This window comes from Harpegnathos saltator, unplaced genomic scaffold (assembly GCF_003227715.2).
Source record: "Harpegnathos saltator strain DR-91 unplaced genomic scaffold, Hsal_v8.6 scaffold328, whole genome shotgun sequence".
Classification (NCBI taxonomy): Eukaryota; Metazoa; Arthropoda; class Insecta; order Hymenoptera; family Formicidae; genus Harpegnathos; species Harpegnathos saltator.
In genome coordinates this window covers 33,772-47,706 of record NW_020230126.1, presented here as the reverse complement: position 1 = coordinate 47,706, position 13,935 = coordinate 33,772, and the positions used below count along the sequence as shown (strand labels likewise).

The window sequence follows — 13,935 nt, the reverse complement described above, 5'->3', positions numbered from 1 at the left end:
TTGATCACATCTAAGATATGTAATCTTTCTTGAAATTTTAATTAAGATATATTCAACATCGAGGAAAACGGCTAACATGTTTTGTGCCGCACTTCAACCCAAGCATAGCACTTAAACGAAACGCGTTTCGTAACTTTTACCTGTGAACCTGTATTCGTTCTTTTTAGAGTGTGATAACATTATTCTCACGATAGATAACACGGGCTATAGCAAAGTCCGTCTGTGATTAGCCACAATTTCGTGGTATTTCTTAGGTTTACAAAGAAACATACACATATTCGGGATTGAGAGAAGAAGATGGTAAAGGAACAAAGTGTAAAAGGTGTAATTGACAGATACAGGCAGATCTATTGAAACGACAATGAAAGAGAGGGAGAGTAAATCACATTGTACGTTGTGTAGTGTGTACATTATGGCCACTTCGGATTATGTACATACGCACTGATACGCATTTGGAGTCCACGCTAGTCTAAGCTGATTTAGTATGTGCGAAGCCTGTGAAGTGAAATATACTCGTTTTATTGTGATAACATGGCGGACCCGACGTTACAAACATTTTGCTGTCATCACACGAACAAATCGGATATGGCGCTGATAATAATGCAAGAATTTAATAGAGACGCGTACAACATTGTGTGCATGGTCTCGTCAGTAATTGGCATATTCGGAGCAATTTATCAGGTAACTTTTAAGAGGAATCCAGGACGGGCTTACCTTTCACCGGTACATTTTTTCTCACGTAACATAATGGAACGTGATATAAACGCGTCGTTATATTCAGGACATTCAAGATTGATCGTGATTCAACAGATGTCATTGTACGTTTAAGATTTCTCACAAAAATGCAACCGTCGTTCTGTTCGTTTCAGGTGCATTTCTGCACTCTGCTTCTTTCTCCTTCCTTCTCCCAACATGCGTTTGCACCTATTATGTTTCAAGTGCAGAAAGTGTAACAGAACAAGTATTAGCTATATAAAAATAACAATATAAGTGACATAACATAATAAAAATAAAACAACAGAAAGATGTTTCTTTTAATTGTCATTCCCATCATATAACATGATTGATGTTACGTGAAGCTCCATGAGAAAGGTGTCTTTTTCTTTCTTTCTAGATTTATTTTTAACAAATATTTATAAATATAAAAAATCTTTACAGATATTACCTCGAGAAGATTCAAGTTCCCCTTATCATTGGAACAATTTCTCTTTGTCCAGAGGACGAAATATTATTGTGTGGCTTGCTGTTGCTGACCTCTTAGCATCTTTAGGTTTAGTTTGTTATTGCAACTTGATTAATGCTAATAATAACTTAACAATAGAAAATCCTTACGTTGACAATTTATCTAATTATTTTATTAAGAACTTGTTTAGCATTAATACTGAGAATATTTTAATGCATAGACCACTAAATTTATTAATTTTGAATAATGAATATAATTATGCAATGGTCCAATTAATATATGGGACACAATGAGTCTGTTTTATTTAACTGATCTATATTTGATTAGGTGTTTGTGTGAGATCAGCAATATGGATGCGTTACAAATCTATCATGCCAATGGAGGATGACACTTCCAGCGTAGTTTTCTGCGCTTTGTCATCGGTAATATTGATAGTCACCAAGTTTAATGATTTCTACACAGCAAAAGTATTAAAGGAGTATTGCTTACTGTTTATACAGGCATGGATCCAATATTTTTACATGGCCACATGGATATGGACATTGTGTTATGCTGTGGATATGAAGTTACTGCTAGGTAACAAAAGTGGATGTCCTATGTATTATCATGCTGTAGCCTGGATACTGCCAGCCATCCTCACTACATTTGGACTGATTATGTTGTACATTCCAGATGCAAAGTCAGGTTTTGCGACTGATACTGCTCCATCATTCCTGAGCATATATTTTGAGCAATGATACTGAGTTCAGAATGATCTCTTACAGTTGTCACAACTCAACGACGCTAGTCACTGCCGTACTACGTATTCTTCCTAACTACTGTGCCACGTACGTACTAATTGCGGTGGTCATGATCGTGAATCCCATCATGTATATTGCGTCAACTCGAGATCTTGAGACAGCAGTTATGCATAGCATGGGCCAAATGACCAGCAGGGAACGGAAGTTACTACAAACAATTAGATTAAAATTCGCCCTCACTAATCTAGTTTACTATATGTGCTGGATACCCAATTTAATCAATGGGATATTGTTGTGGACCTTATGGTTCCAGTTGCCGATTAAGGCGATCATCATCTTATGGTATATAATGGTATGTTCATGACGACTCTCCTGAATAAGACTCGCATGTAAATTTAGAATAAAGGTTTTAAGACAAATCTTTAATCTGCAGGCTGTGACAAATCCTCTTCAGGCATTCTTTAATGCGCTTGTCTATCAAAGATGGACTAGGCGGGAGAAACTTCGTTTGGATTGTTGTCAAGACACTGGAAGCACAAGTAAAAGTCCAAACAGCAAAAGAGATACGGGTATGCATTTTTCCGAGTCGTCTCCATTACTAAATCCAAAGACAGAATACGGACGGAACACACCATATATCAGTATAAACGGATCTTCCTCTCTCTAAAAGAAAAATAATAGTTGTTACCAAATTTTTAATAACTTGTTCTGTAAATACAGTGTGTATAGCATCAAGATCATCTTTGTATACAATGTCATTGAGAGATTTACATCTCATAAAATCAAGGTTAGTCATTTTAATATTTTATGAGATATTTTATGAGATTTTGGAGGATTATTTTAAACATACAATAATCTGTTAGAAGATTTAATGGGACATTTTGTATAATAAAAATATAAAAAACTAAATAAAATAAGTATTTAAACGTATAATGATCCATATAATATCGCTAAATTATAAGATTTAACAATATTTTATCTAATCTGCAGAGATAAAAAATTATCAAAAAAAAAAAAAAAAAAAAAAAAAGAAATTTCAAAAAAGAAATTACAAGATATTTTTCTTTTAAAATACAAGATTCGGTGGGTTTTTATGTAATATATCATACTATTTAGTTACTTTTGAAAAATATGATAATATTTTTCTTCTTTTGTGATATGCTTTCGGTGTTCTGTAGTGGTGTAATAGATAAGACATAGCAAAATATACAGATAGAGCATATAATGGAGGTTTCATTATTAACATTTTGTACTTAAATATTATGAATTACGTGCTAATTACTATTAAAATATATCTTTTTCTATATCTCATAATATCACGATCAACGGCGGTCACACATACATCACTATCATACATATCATTTATATCGTTATTTTAACGTCAAATACATCGTTATATAAATCGACAATGAAAAAAGTACAAAATCTTACGCTTTAAGAATTCGCCAATATTTGCATTAGCCATTTTGAGATTAATTATTGCGCCAGAAGCAAGGAAAATAACGCAAACGTTATTTATATATGGCTATAGATAAATAATAACTCAGTTATTATTTATCTATAATTAAATTTTTAAAGGATTAAGATCACAACGACTGGTTTAAAATAAAGAAAAGCAATCGATGGATAATATCAATATTAATATCTGTATATACATGTAATTATGAATCTATGAATGTTTTTCTTTTTAATTAAGCTCTGACTCTGCTCACTTATAAAGATAGAAATAAAAAAAAAAAACGTTTGTCTGTATTTTCTCATCTTTGGCGTCATAACTGATGAACTGGTAGAACGGAGGAATTGCGAATTCATAAAGTTCTCTATGTATGTTTTGTGATAGATTAAAAAATAGGAAGATCTTCAAAACAATTACAAAAACAATTGTGCTGATTATAAGAGCTTCATAAAATTTGTTTACATGACAAAGTCCAAAAATATTGAAATAGATTAATAAAATATTAATCTAATTTCTCATTAAGTCATTTACATTATGAATTATAAAAACGGGACGATTATATATTTTGATGGTGTCTATTGGTACAATAATGCAACTTAAATACATCATTTGCTAGTTGCTGCTAAAAAAGCTGAATGACATTGGCAAATCATTAAAAATTTTCACTGGTTGCATAAAATATATGTACCTGCTAAGAGTCTGGAAATATAAAAGTATAAAATAAGAAGATAGAGATCTTCCAATGATTTTATATGCTTGCTCTTAAAATATCTGTTATATATGTTACAAAACGATTAATAAAATCTTTCACTCATATTGACAATTCTTTTGGCACTTTGGCAATTGCTGCAGCATCATTGCGCTAACGTTTCAAAATAAAACAGAGAAGGTAACAGGGCATTTTCTGTTTATACAAATATTCGAAATAGAAAATATCTTATACTTAAGGAGAACTTATATAAGCCTCAAAATAGTTATGTCAAATTTGCACCATCAAGAAGGAAGATTCGTAGATTCTAGCGTCAAAGATGTGATTTCACGAACAATCATCTCAGCAATCCTCCACGCTAACTCTTCTTTAGCCTATCGGTAATCAATCGATTCAATTATAAATATAATCTTGAACAATCAATTATAAAATATCAATATTGTATATTTACCTTATCTTGTTCTATATTTACAAATCGTTTTACAGCACGCGTTAGGCGAGATTCTGAAATTCGCGTACAAAATTTTATACAATTTTACATTTATATGTGTGTATATACGTATTGGATCTTAAATTTAAATACAAAGTTGTACATAACTTACCATATTTTCTATGAGGATCTGGCTCTATTTCACTAATAAATCTACCTAAGTTGTCAATGTAACCAATGCTCAATCTACAAAATACATTGGATTATAAACTAATAGATTGTACAACAGTTGTGTTACGTGCGTCTTAGCGTTAAAATATGTAAAATACCTATATTTATTACGTTTCCACAGGGAATCTGGATCGTAAAGTTGTCTGGTATCGATATTTAGATGATTGTTAATATTCTTTTTATTATCAGGTAACCTGTTGCTATAATTTCCTATTTGAGAAGTACTTGGCATGCTAGTGCATACAGAACTCACTTCACTGCTGCAATCTGAACCTGATGATACGTTTTACGAATTAATATCATTATAACTATTATAACTAACACAAGGAGATTTTTAGTCAGCAGACATAAAATAACAATTTTCACGGATAATACCTTGCAGGAATAATACATTACATATCAATAGTAGATACCAACCTGTTCTCTTTATCTTGGCATGTAAACTTGGACATGGACTGCTCTGAATGGTACTGATTAACTCTGATAAGTATTTATAATATAGCTGCGACGATAAGAAGGCCGGGAGATAATGCTAGAAGTATATAATGCGATTGTCGACTTTTGTTCCGTTTACTTCGGCGTAAGTATTTGTGCAATGAAACGTGCAATCTATAAGATATATATGTCCAATGTACCTTGTTGAGAAAATTATATACAATTTTGTTCGGTTTATCGAAACAATCAGGCTGTGGTCCATTATCGTCCTCGCGGCAAATATTTTGTTCTACATGAAAGCGGATCTTATCACTAAATCCAAGGGGCATTGTTGCTTGTAAACTGAAATACCTAAGGAAAATACAGTAGTATCCATACAGAACGTTTATTTCTTGACCAACAGTTTTTAATTCTGTTAGATATGTATAGAAAAAAATGTATAGCCTAGAAATTACTTTTCATAAATAATAACGGCATCGGATTGCGCCTCTTCGGGATCGGCCGCACCTTTCTTATCCAAAAGATTCTGTTTATAACTGATCACTGACATCCAAAAGTCCAACAACTCTCGCTTATTCTCGAGTTCCATAAACTAGAACATAAATAACGAATAAATATCTAAGCTAAATTTTTGTTGTAGAAAAAGATGGGAAAAAGTTGGTTATACCTCCATGAAGTAAAAGAATGCAGTTTCATTGTATAATATATCTGCTAACTGTACATTGCCACTGGTGAGCATATCAATTTGATGCTTACAATGAAATTCGCTTCGTAAAAAATCATTAATATACCTATAAAATACATTTTACAGATGTATATATATATATATAAGAATATCACAAAAAGAATAGTAGAAAAACTGTACATTGTTTTACTCACTCGTTTTCTAATATATCGTATACTATGCTTTGAACAGCAGATAGGCACCTTAATATAGGCTCAATGTTCTCCTGCGCAACAGCTTTTTCCATATCTAGCTTTAATTCTTCAGATATTTGATTTATACCCAGAGCTTCCTTAACAATATACTTCTTATAAATTCTCAGAGCATCCTGCTTGCTTGTTGTCATGTCATGTCTCTTGTTTTCGCAATTATGATTTGATTGTCGTATTTCATTTACCGCCTGACTAGTCTTTGGCATACCACTTAGAATGGATGTTATACTATCGCTATTCACATTCTCATCACATGGTATTTCGCTGCTTGTTTGAATATCTACATCATTAGAGAGTATATTGCAACTGAGATTCTCATTATTATCTAAAGAAGTAGGTAAAGCATCTAATAATTCCTTTTGATTCGAACATTTGGTTCTTTCTGTACAATTGGGCATACCAGATGCGCTGCACAAGCATTCTACCTCTAACCAGAATTTTATGAGAGCTACGTGTTTCCTAGTGTCCATGAATTGAATGAAGTAACCAAGGGCACTCTTGTCCGTAAGTACTTCTGGGAGAGCTTTAGACAAACGAGAGCTAAAGGAATATGCTTCCTTGATGTCATTATTGAAAATTTCTTCCTCTGCTTCTTCCTCGAGATTGCACAATATACCCAACGATGTTGGAATGGATGTGTAGCCATTGAATGCATCTAGTGCAAGATTTCCTGAACTTGTCGATCTTGTGGGTGAGCTTTCTAACAATCCGGACTTATCCCTCTGTCCTAAAAACACCAAATACAATTTTGTTATGAAAAGAATTAAAAACTAAAGAGTAATGTCATAAGGAACAGATATCCATACAAGTGAGATAGATCGCCAAAGTGCGCAAAGAAAGATCGTTGCAATTACTTTCCTTTAATACGACAAATTTGTACGATACTTTTTGTATACTGATTTGTATGATACCGACTTTGCTTTCGAATGTAAACGCGCGAGTAAAAGTTGCCGCGTCGCGTCTTAAATGTCAAAGGGTCACTTGTTTGGGGACGAGGTTATACGCGTCAAATTGAAGAGACTCTCTCTCTTTTGCGATCTCGTTCACAGTGGCGAGAGCAACGAGAACATAATTACCAATCTTCTTAAGAAATTGGAGCATCGTTCGTGTCAGCGCGTAACATGATAAGAGTCGCCGATGTAGGAAGGATCACCAAGGTAAATAACGGCCGTATAGTTACATGCGTATCCCACGGAAGATGAATGGAACACATCAGTTTTTGGTAAATGTCAGACTATGATGCGCGATCGAGATCAACCTGGCTGACACCTCTAAACTTCGTTGATCCTGACGTCAATTTACACCCCGGTTACGCGCGTATGCAACACACGACACTTCACAGTGGCGTCATTACACAGGCTCGATCAAGTGACAGATTATTATTGTTTGTATCGCCGATTACGACAATCCGGTGCAGGTGTAGTAACTTGCCACTTTCCGAGTGTGTTTGAAAATAGTTGCGGCTGCTGCCAGTAAAGATAAAGTTGGCAGCAATGGAAATTACAGATGTGTTTCGTTTATCCCATAGGCGGGATAGCGGGGCTGTAACTTTTTAACGACAATGTCACTAGCATGATGTGTTGTTGCGTTTATTTTCTATATATCATACTTGCGACAGTGGTTGCGTTCCAATATTCACTGCCAGCACTGAAAACCTATAATATATGTGACAAACTATGTATTTTCAGTACTGGCAGTGAATTTTGGAACACAGCCAGTGTCGTTATCGTTAACGAATTGCAAAATCCTATTGCAATAAAGTCAATAAAAGAGATATAATGACCCCGAAGACCAACGGTCTTTATTAGTGTCTTGTCGGTGTCAGTGGTTAGTGCCAACTTTTGGTCTGTTCTTTATAACTGCACTGCTGAACTAGTGCAATAAGTTAGAATGAGAAAAAATATAATTGTCTCATTTTAACTTATTGCACTAGTTCAGCAGTGCAGCTATAAAGAACAGACTCTTTATCTTTACTGGCAGCCACAGCTATTTTCAAACATACCCTCTATGGTGCGATTCTGTAACTCGTTATTGGAGTTAACGACAGTTTCGTTATTGTTGCGCAGCTTTTCTACGGTATACAAAAGCTGCGTAACGATAACGAAAGTGTCGTTAACTCCAATAACGAGTTACAGAATCGCAGCACTGCTGGCGATCCGAATCGTTTGTATTTAGAGATTCGATTTGATCACATCTCGATACTATATTCGATAGCGAGACCTCGAACGATTGCGAGTTGTTCACGAGATATGAATTCTTCTGCACTCGAAAAGACTTGTTTTATTGTGACAGAAGAGAAAGAGAAGAAAAATAGGGAGTATATAGTGAGTATATAGTATATATAGGGAGTATATAGTATATAGTTTTCCAGCAAGAGAACATTGAGTTACACAAAGCTATTTTATTGATTATATACTATCAAAGATCTTTTAAAAATTTGTCTAAAATATGTAACCAATAAAATAGTTTTGTATAACGTAGTATCTCCCTTGTCGGAAAAAGGTCATAGAAAGTGTAGAAAATATAAGCGATATGAATATAGCTTCTATTCTTCAAATAAACTATTTATCGACTTACACAATTTTAAATATCGAACACATGCGATATACAATATGGCGTATTGCTATTAAAATTCTGACAGTAACATTACATATATACTGCTGCTTTATTTGATGAATGAAGAGGATATTTATGGAAGAATGTTCAGTGAGTTTTATATATATAATTATGAGACTATACCGATAAATATATAAATAAGTTTATTGAAAAATATACCATGAAGCATATCTTTTAGTATTGTTCTCCTCGCGGGAGAATTTTATGCATAAAGAGCTAATAAAGCTAGAACATTTTTATTATCCTCAAAAAAAATATTTCTACGATCTCGATGGCTTTTTAAACATTTTCTTGTCGGAAAAGACACATTCCAAGTTGTGTGGAATTTGTCGTCTCTCTCTTTCCACAATTCTTTGTCTTATATAGATTATAATTATTAAATCTTCAATATATATTGCAACGATCTATTTAAATATTCAGCGTTTTAAAGTATACGGAAATATCACTCTGTAGAATGAAATTAAAGATAAAATGTCTCTTTTCAATATTTTCATCGATTGATCATAGAATCTGTTATATGTTTTATGATCAATAATTGTACAACTGATAAATATACAGCGATGTAAATCCTACTCAAATTTATGTTCATATTTATACAGATTGGTATTTTCATATCATATATTTTTACTGCCGAATATTTTTATCGGATTATTATAAAACTCATTATAAATTTCTTAATGACAACAAGTAAATGTGCTACGATGTAAATTCCACTTAAACTTTTCAGATATTTTATCACTAGAGTGATCCGACAAAACGACATTTCTATTCCATGCGCTTCGGAACGGCGAATGTTTCTCTCAGGTAAATCTATTATATATTTCATAATTAAACATCGACAAAAAAATGACGTACGACGATATGAATTCCATGCAAATGTTTCAGTTATTCCATCTCCAAACTAAATCCAACTGCGATTAAATCCGATCGCGTGCACGCGGCGTACATGCGTGTACGCGTACACGTACATATACGTCTACGTCGACGACGGTCGGCTGTCAAGGTAGAATGTGCGAGAGAGGGCAACGTCCGGGCATCGTACTCGGCTGATCCGAAGGCTAAAAGGTGGTAGAGTGTCGAAGACACGAAAATGTCTGTGAGCTGTCGTATACCGGTTTGTCCACGCGAATGCCAACGATTACGTCCGAGCTGGCGACTCCGTTCGACGACGTCGGATAGATCCTCGCGCCGCCTCTGGCGGCCCGCAGTCAAGAGCTTCCTCAAGACCCCGGAGTTTCCTCGGGCCCGGTCGTGCATTTTTCACGCTCGTTATTCGAGAAGATTGATCCCACTGAACGACGATGACGAGAACGATAACGCCGACGATGACAACGATCATGCTCGCTCTCTGCAACTTCGTTATCGCGAGCCCGTTGTCTGCCACGCCGGCCGTTTACGATCAGAGGCAGACCGGCGATCTGAACGTGCAGGTGAATTTGAAGAACGTACACGTCGTCACGCTGTTGAACTCCGAGATCCTCGAGGATTACACGGTAAACTAGTCCTTCCGGATCAAAGATTATCGACATCATCGTGATACCGTTGCTTTTTTATTTCATTTCGCACATTTGTTTGTGTCGGGCGAATTTGCAGCAAGAGTGGAAAGAGCCCGGTGAACTTGTAATGTGCGCTTTAGATGATGTGACACCTCACATTTAAAGCCCGTCTTACAAGTTACAAGCTTATCTGTTGCTAATAGCAATGCTGTTGCATTCCGATCTTAAGCGCATGAACACAAATGAAGTATGAAATAATAATATTGCGGTCAGGATTATGTAATAATTTCTAAGGACGACTTTAGATCTTGCAGATCAAACTGCGTCTGATCCGTTATAATTGAATGCATAATGTATGAAGTTCGTTTAATTAATTCATTGTCTCATCATTTAAGAAGGCTCCTGATTGGCTTTTGATTGTATCCTTACCGAATTATGACGTCAGAAGCGAGAAATGTAAATTTTCTCGGCAATCAAGAAGATGATGTCCGGTATATTTTATCAATCTACAGTTATCGAATGCGAATGAGGCCATGCGAAAGATTAATTTATTTTTACACACAGTGGAAGGAAAGAATTCACAAAATAATTCCGCTCCTAACGCCATAATTCAATTTGACTACAGCCAGGCAGCGGATGTCTGCAACGATCGGAGTTTTCTTTTTGACATTCTTTCGCCGTATCTTTTTCACCTATTTCTGTGAATCTTTAATATACTTATTTTCATTCCTAAGGAATGTCGTAGCGATATTCGTAACATCTTCGTCGCATTGTCTTCGCAGGATTACGATTACTTCTACGACTACGCCGACTTCACTGTGAAGCCGAGCAACAAACCCACATCGAGTTCCACCGAGAAGAACGACGTCACACAGATGGTGGAGCCTGCTTTCTTGCAAAATTCGACAGCCTCGGGGTCTCCCGTTAATTCCACAAATTCGATCGACGAGGTAACGCCGGACATTGATCCATCGAACGGTACCGTGAACTCGACGTTGAATATAGACTATGAAAATCAGTCGAGCGGGGAAAACAGACCCGTGTCAGTCGATATTCGGGTATCTTCAATATTAGCATCTTCAACAGCGCCGATCACACTGAAACCTGTACAAACACTGCGTTCTAAAAAACGCTGCAAGTCCGGATACATCCCGATCGGCAATGGGCGTTGTCGACGAACAAATCGACGATGGCTGTCGTTGCCGTGAGTACACGCGACCATCAAGTCCTTTCCTCTAAACATCCTTTTTCAAAGTCTCGCGAAGAAGTATAGGATGAAATTAAGCGCTGTTATATCGTAGTCATATCAGAGAAATTCGCATTTTCATCTGCACGGATGTTTAGTTTGTTTCTCGAAAGTTTTTCCGTCAATTTCCAATTTTTTCCTCTTCAGCTCTCGACTCCCTTTTGTTCCGTGCGTGATAATTTATCAAGCACCAGCCGGAAACTTAATCAAGCATCAATCATAAATCGTCTTCTTTATTAAAAATTAACAAATTGACATTAAATCAACAACTTGAAGCTAAAAAATAGATGTATTAAAACAACTGTGAAGACAATCGCACAACGCAAATAAAAATTGCCACATTACATCAATATACAATTTATATAAACATTACATATTAAAAGAAAAGCAAAAAGAGAGAGAGAGAGAGAGAGAGATAAAAACGATTTCCATCGTTTTTATCTCTCACAACAATAAAACATGAATTTGAAGTATTAAATATATTCGATCTAGTTTCCGAGTTGGTGTTTAACATGTCCTTTACAGACAAGCATAAACGAAAGTTCAATTTAAACTGAGAAGCATGACGAGCGAAAACATAAATGTAAACAGTGAAATATAATGAAGAGAAAATATCGTCGCGAACGACAAAAGGTATGAACTACCCGAAGTGCTCGTAAATGATCAAATATCATGAAGAAGCGTGATGGACGACGAAATGCCAGAGGGACAAGTGTCTACGGAACAGCGTTCAATGACGAAGTGACCAGGCGGCACCCTCGCGGCCATGTTTCGGCTCACATAACGAGTTACGAGCGATCAACTTCAATCACCGTGGCAACGTTCTGCAACCCAATCGAGATGGACCATCAGATCCGTGGTGGTACCGGTCGCGGCGACCCCGCACGACGGCCGCGACGGCGATCGGGCGAACCGCTACCCCGTCCGCGCGATCGTCGCAGTTGCGGAAAAGACTTCGTTCGGCTCACGTTGCCGAAGAGAAGCATCTGGGAGTGAGCTGTCGACAGGGCGCGAGAGCAACGTGACGCATTACACGCACGACGCGACCGTGACTAACCGTATACTGCTACCAGCGGCGTGCACCACCACGACGATGGCGATGGTCCGTGTGTTGTTCTTTCTCAGCGCGACGTTCCTGACATTCCTCGCCGGGATCAGCGCAGCACCGAGAAGATACGACCAACGACAACAAGGCGAGTTCAACGTGCACGCTCAGCTGGAGAATCTCCTCTTCGTCGTGGCCGTGCCTGGCAACAACGATTTCCTCAGCGAGCTCGCATTGCAGGCGCTGGAACTCAAGCACCACCTGGGCTCACCCGGTAGAGTCATCCCACCATCTTCGTCCAAGGCTCACGAGTCGGAGGACACATTCGAGGAGTCCAACGATGAGCTTCGCGGTGAAGAGGTTTACATCACTAGTACCAGCACAACTGTGCAGGCAAATGAAGATCGTCCAGCCAAGAAAGAATCATTGCACGATGCGAAGGAGAAGAACGCGGAACCATCGGACGCTTCAAGTCAGCAACAGCAAGCAACGACCGGCGAGGAAACGCGAGAAGAAAAAGCTGAAGGCGCCATAAGAACAGCCAAGAGCACCAAAGGCTTCGAGTTGATCAAGAGCCAGCAGATGCCGGTGATTCTGGGGTACCTCGTGGACATACGAACTCTCGGCTCCAAGATGGAGGGCGGTGGTCGAGCCCGAAACGTAATCGGGAACGTTTGGAACCCCGACGTGGAGCCCGGTCGTCCGGGCACATTGATGAAGAAGCAGCTGTCGCGAAGAGGCCTCGACGAGGAGGACGCAGCGCCTTTGGCGACTAGCAATAAGAACGACACGACGCTCGCCGGCGAGAAGCAGCAGGAGCTGAGGCTGTTGGGCGATGGTGTCGAGAACTGCGGTCCAGGAAGGCGCCGTGACGCGACCGGCGTATGCGGATTCGACAAATCCGATGATCCTCTTTCGTAGACCTATACTCACCTCCGCCATTGATCGTCGAAGCCGATGTTCTCGTCGTGTGATTCTTAAGCCCTCGGTGTATAACTTATTGTATCTCACGTTCCTTCCTCATCTAGCGACGAATGTTGTAAACTCGCGAAGGAAATGCTGCGAATGCGCGGGGATGGTTTCAGTATTGTATCAATCGGCGTATCCGCAGTAACTAACACATCAGCGGCCAGATTGTCTCATCGTTGAATAAAATGCATTAAATGACAATAGCGTTGCGTATTTTAAACGAGTTTGCGCACAAAGCAGCTCTCGATCTTTTCCCGACTCAGTCTGCATGTTTCATTGCATGTTCGATGTTCGATCGATTGTACGTATATCCGCATCCTGGTCCCTCCAACCGTGCGCGACCACCAAATCTCCACGACGAGAGAATCGCAAAAATTCCGTGGAATCACCGTATCTTTTCTTATCTCTCTTTTTCTCCCTCTCTCTCTCTTCCTCTCTCTCTC

The 13,935-nt window shown here is 37.7% G+C and overlaps 4 protein-coding genes across 6 annotated transcripts; 3 read left to right on the top strand and 1 right to left on the bottom strand.

Annotated features, from left to right (window-relative positions):
• The first annotated feature begins 490 nt into the window (after positions 1 to 490).
• On the top strand, positions 491 to 2,818 carry LOC105185330 (G-protein coupled receptor 143). Of its 2 annotated transcripts, XM_011144727.3 has the most exons (7): positions 491 to 681; positions 1,159 to 1,270; positions 1,511 to 1,605; positions 1,684 to 1,759; positions 1,856 to 1,862; positions 1,948 to 2,275; positions 2,357 to 2,818. In XM_011144727.3, the coding sequence occupies exons 1-7, from the start codon at positions 532 to 534 to the stop codon at positions 2,588 to 2,590; spliced, it is 1,002 nt and encodes a 333-aa protein (XP_011143029.1). In that variant the 5' UTR covers positions 491 to 531; the 3' UTR covers positions 2,591 to 2,818. The 2 variants fall into 2 exon arrangements, with proteins under 2 accessions (XP_011143029.1, XP_011143028.1); XM_011144726.3 differs by having other exon boundaries at positions 532 to 681; positions 1,684 to 1,862; positions 2,357 to 2,817.
• Positions 2,819 to 3,582: 764 nt separating this feature from the next.
• pkaap (A-kinase anchoring protein pkaap) lies at positions 3,583 to 7,539 on the bottom strand. Of its 2 annotated transcripts, XM_011144730.3 has the most exons (11): positions 7,197 to 7,539; positions 6,491 to 6,847; positions 6,064 to 6,400; positions 5,852 to 5,975; positions 5,640 to 5,776; positions 5,385 to 5,535; positions 5,167 to 5,281; positions 4,848 to 5,022; positions 4,691 to 4,764; positions 4,540 to 4,592; positions 3,583 to 4,462 (listed from the first exon to the last, which is right to left on the bottom strand). In XM_011144730.3, the coding sequence occupies exons 1-11, from the start codon at positions 7,219 to 7,221 to the stop codon at positions 4,373 to 4,375; spliced, it is 1,638 nt and encodes a 545-aa protein (XP_011143032.1). In that variant the 5' UTR covers positions 7,222 to 7,539; the 3' UTR covers positions 3,583 to 4,372. The 2 variants fall into 2 exon arrangements, with proteins under 2 accessions (XP_011143032.1, XP_011143030.1); XM_011144728.3 differs by having other exon boundaries at positions 6,064 to 6,847.
• Positions 7,540 to 9,008: 1,469 nt separating this feature from the next.
• Positions 9,009 to 11,812, top strand: LOC105185333 (uncharacterized). The gene is made up of 3 exons (XM_011144735.3): positions 9,009 to 9,540; positions 9,622 to 10,229; positions 11,015 to 11,812. The coding sequence occupies exons 2-3, from the start codon at positions 10,038 to 10,040 to the stop codon at positions 11,438 to 11,440; spliced, it is 618 nt and encodes a 205-aa protein (XP_011143037.1). The 5' UTR covers positions 9,009 to 9,540; positions 9,622 to 10,037; the 3' UTR covers positions 11,441 to 11,812.
• A 151-nt stretch (positions 11,813 to 11,963) lies between these two features.
• Positions 11,964 to 13,927, top strand: LOC105185334 (uncharacterized). The gene has a single exon (XM_011144738.3). It carries the CDS (start codon positions 12,572 to 12,574, stop codon positions 13,442 to 13,444), a length of 873 nt encoding a protein of 290 aa, XP_011143040.1. The 5' UTR covers positions 11,964 to 12,571; the 3' UTR covers positions 13,445 to 13,927.
• Positions 13,928 to 13,935: the final 8 nt, after the last annotated feature.

Coding starts and splice junctions, on each gene's coding strand:
- LOC105185330 (XM_011144726.3), top strand. CDS start 532: ATGGCGGACCCGACGTTACAAACATTTTGCTGTCATCACACGAACAAA. Junction 682..1,158: donor TATTCGGAGCAATTTATCAG/GTAACTTTTAAG, acceptor AAATCTTTACAG/ATATTACCTCGAGAAGATTC. Junction 1,271..1,510: donor TGACCTCTTAGCATCTTTAG/GTTTAGTTTGTT, acceptor ATATTTGATTAG/GTGTTTGTGTGAGATCAGCA.
- pkaap (XM_011144728.3), bottom strand. CDS start 7,221: ATGCTCCAATTTCTTAAGAAGATTG. Junction 5,976..6,063: donor TACGATATATTAGAAAACGA/GTGAGTAAAACA, acceptor TGTATTTTATAG/GTATATTAATGATTTTTTAC. Junction 4,593..4,690: donor AGATCCTCATAGAAAATATG/GTAAGTTATGTA, acceptor CGCGAATTTCAG/AATCTCGCCTAACGCGTGCT.
- LOC105185333 (XM_011144735.3), top strand. CDS start 10,038: ATGACGAGAACGATAACGCCGACGATGACAACGATCATGCTCGCTCTC. Junction 10,230..11,014: donor AGATCCTCGAGGATTACACG/GTAAACTAGTCC, acceptor TTGTCTTCGCAG/GATTACGATTACTTCTACGA.
- LOC105185334 (XM_011144738.3), top strand. CDS start 12,572: ATGGCGATGGTCCGTGTGTTGTTCTTTCTCAGCGCGACGTTCCTGACA.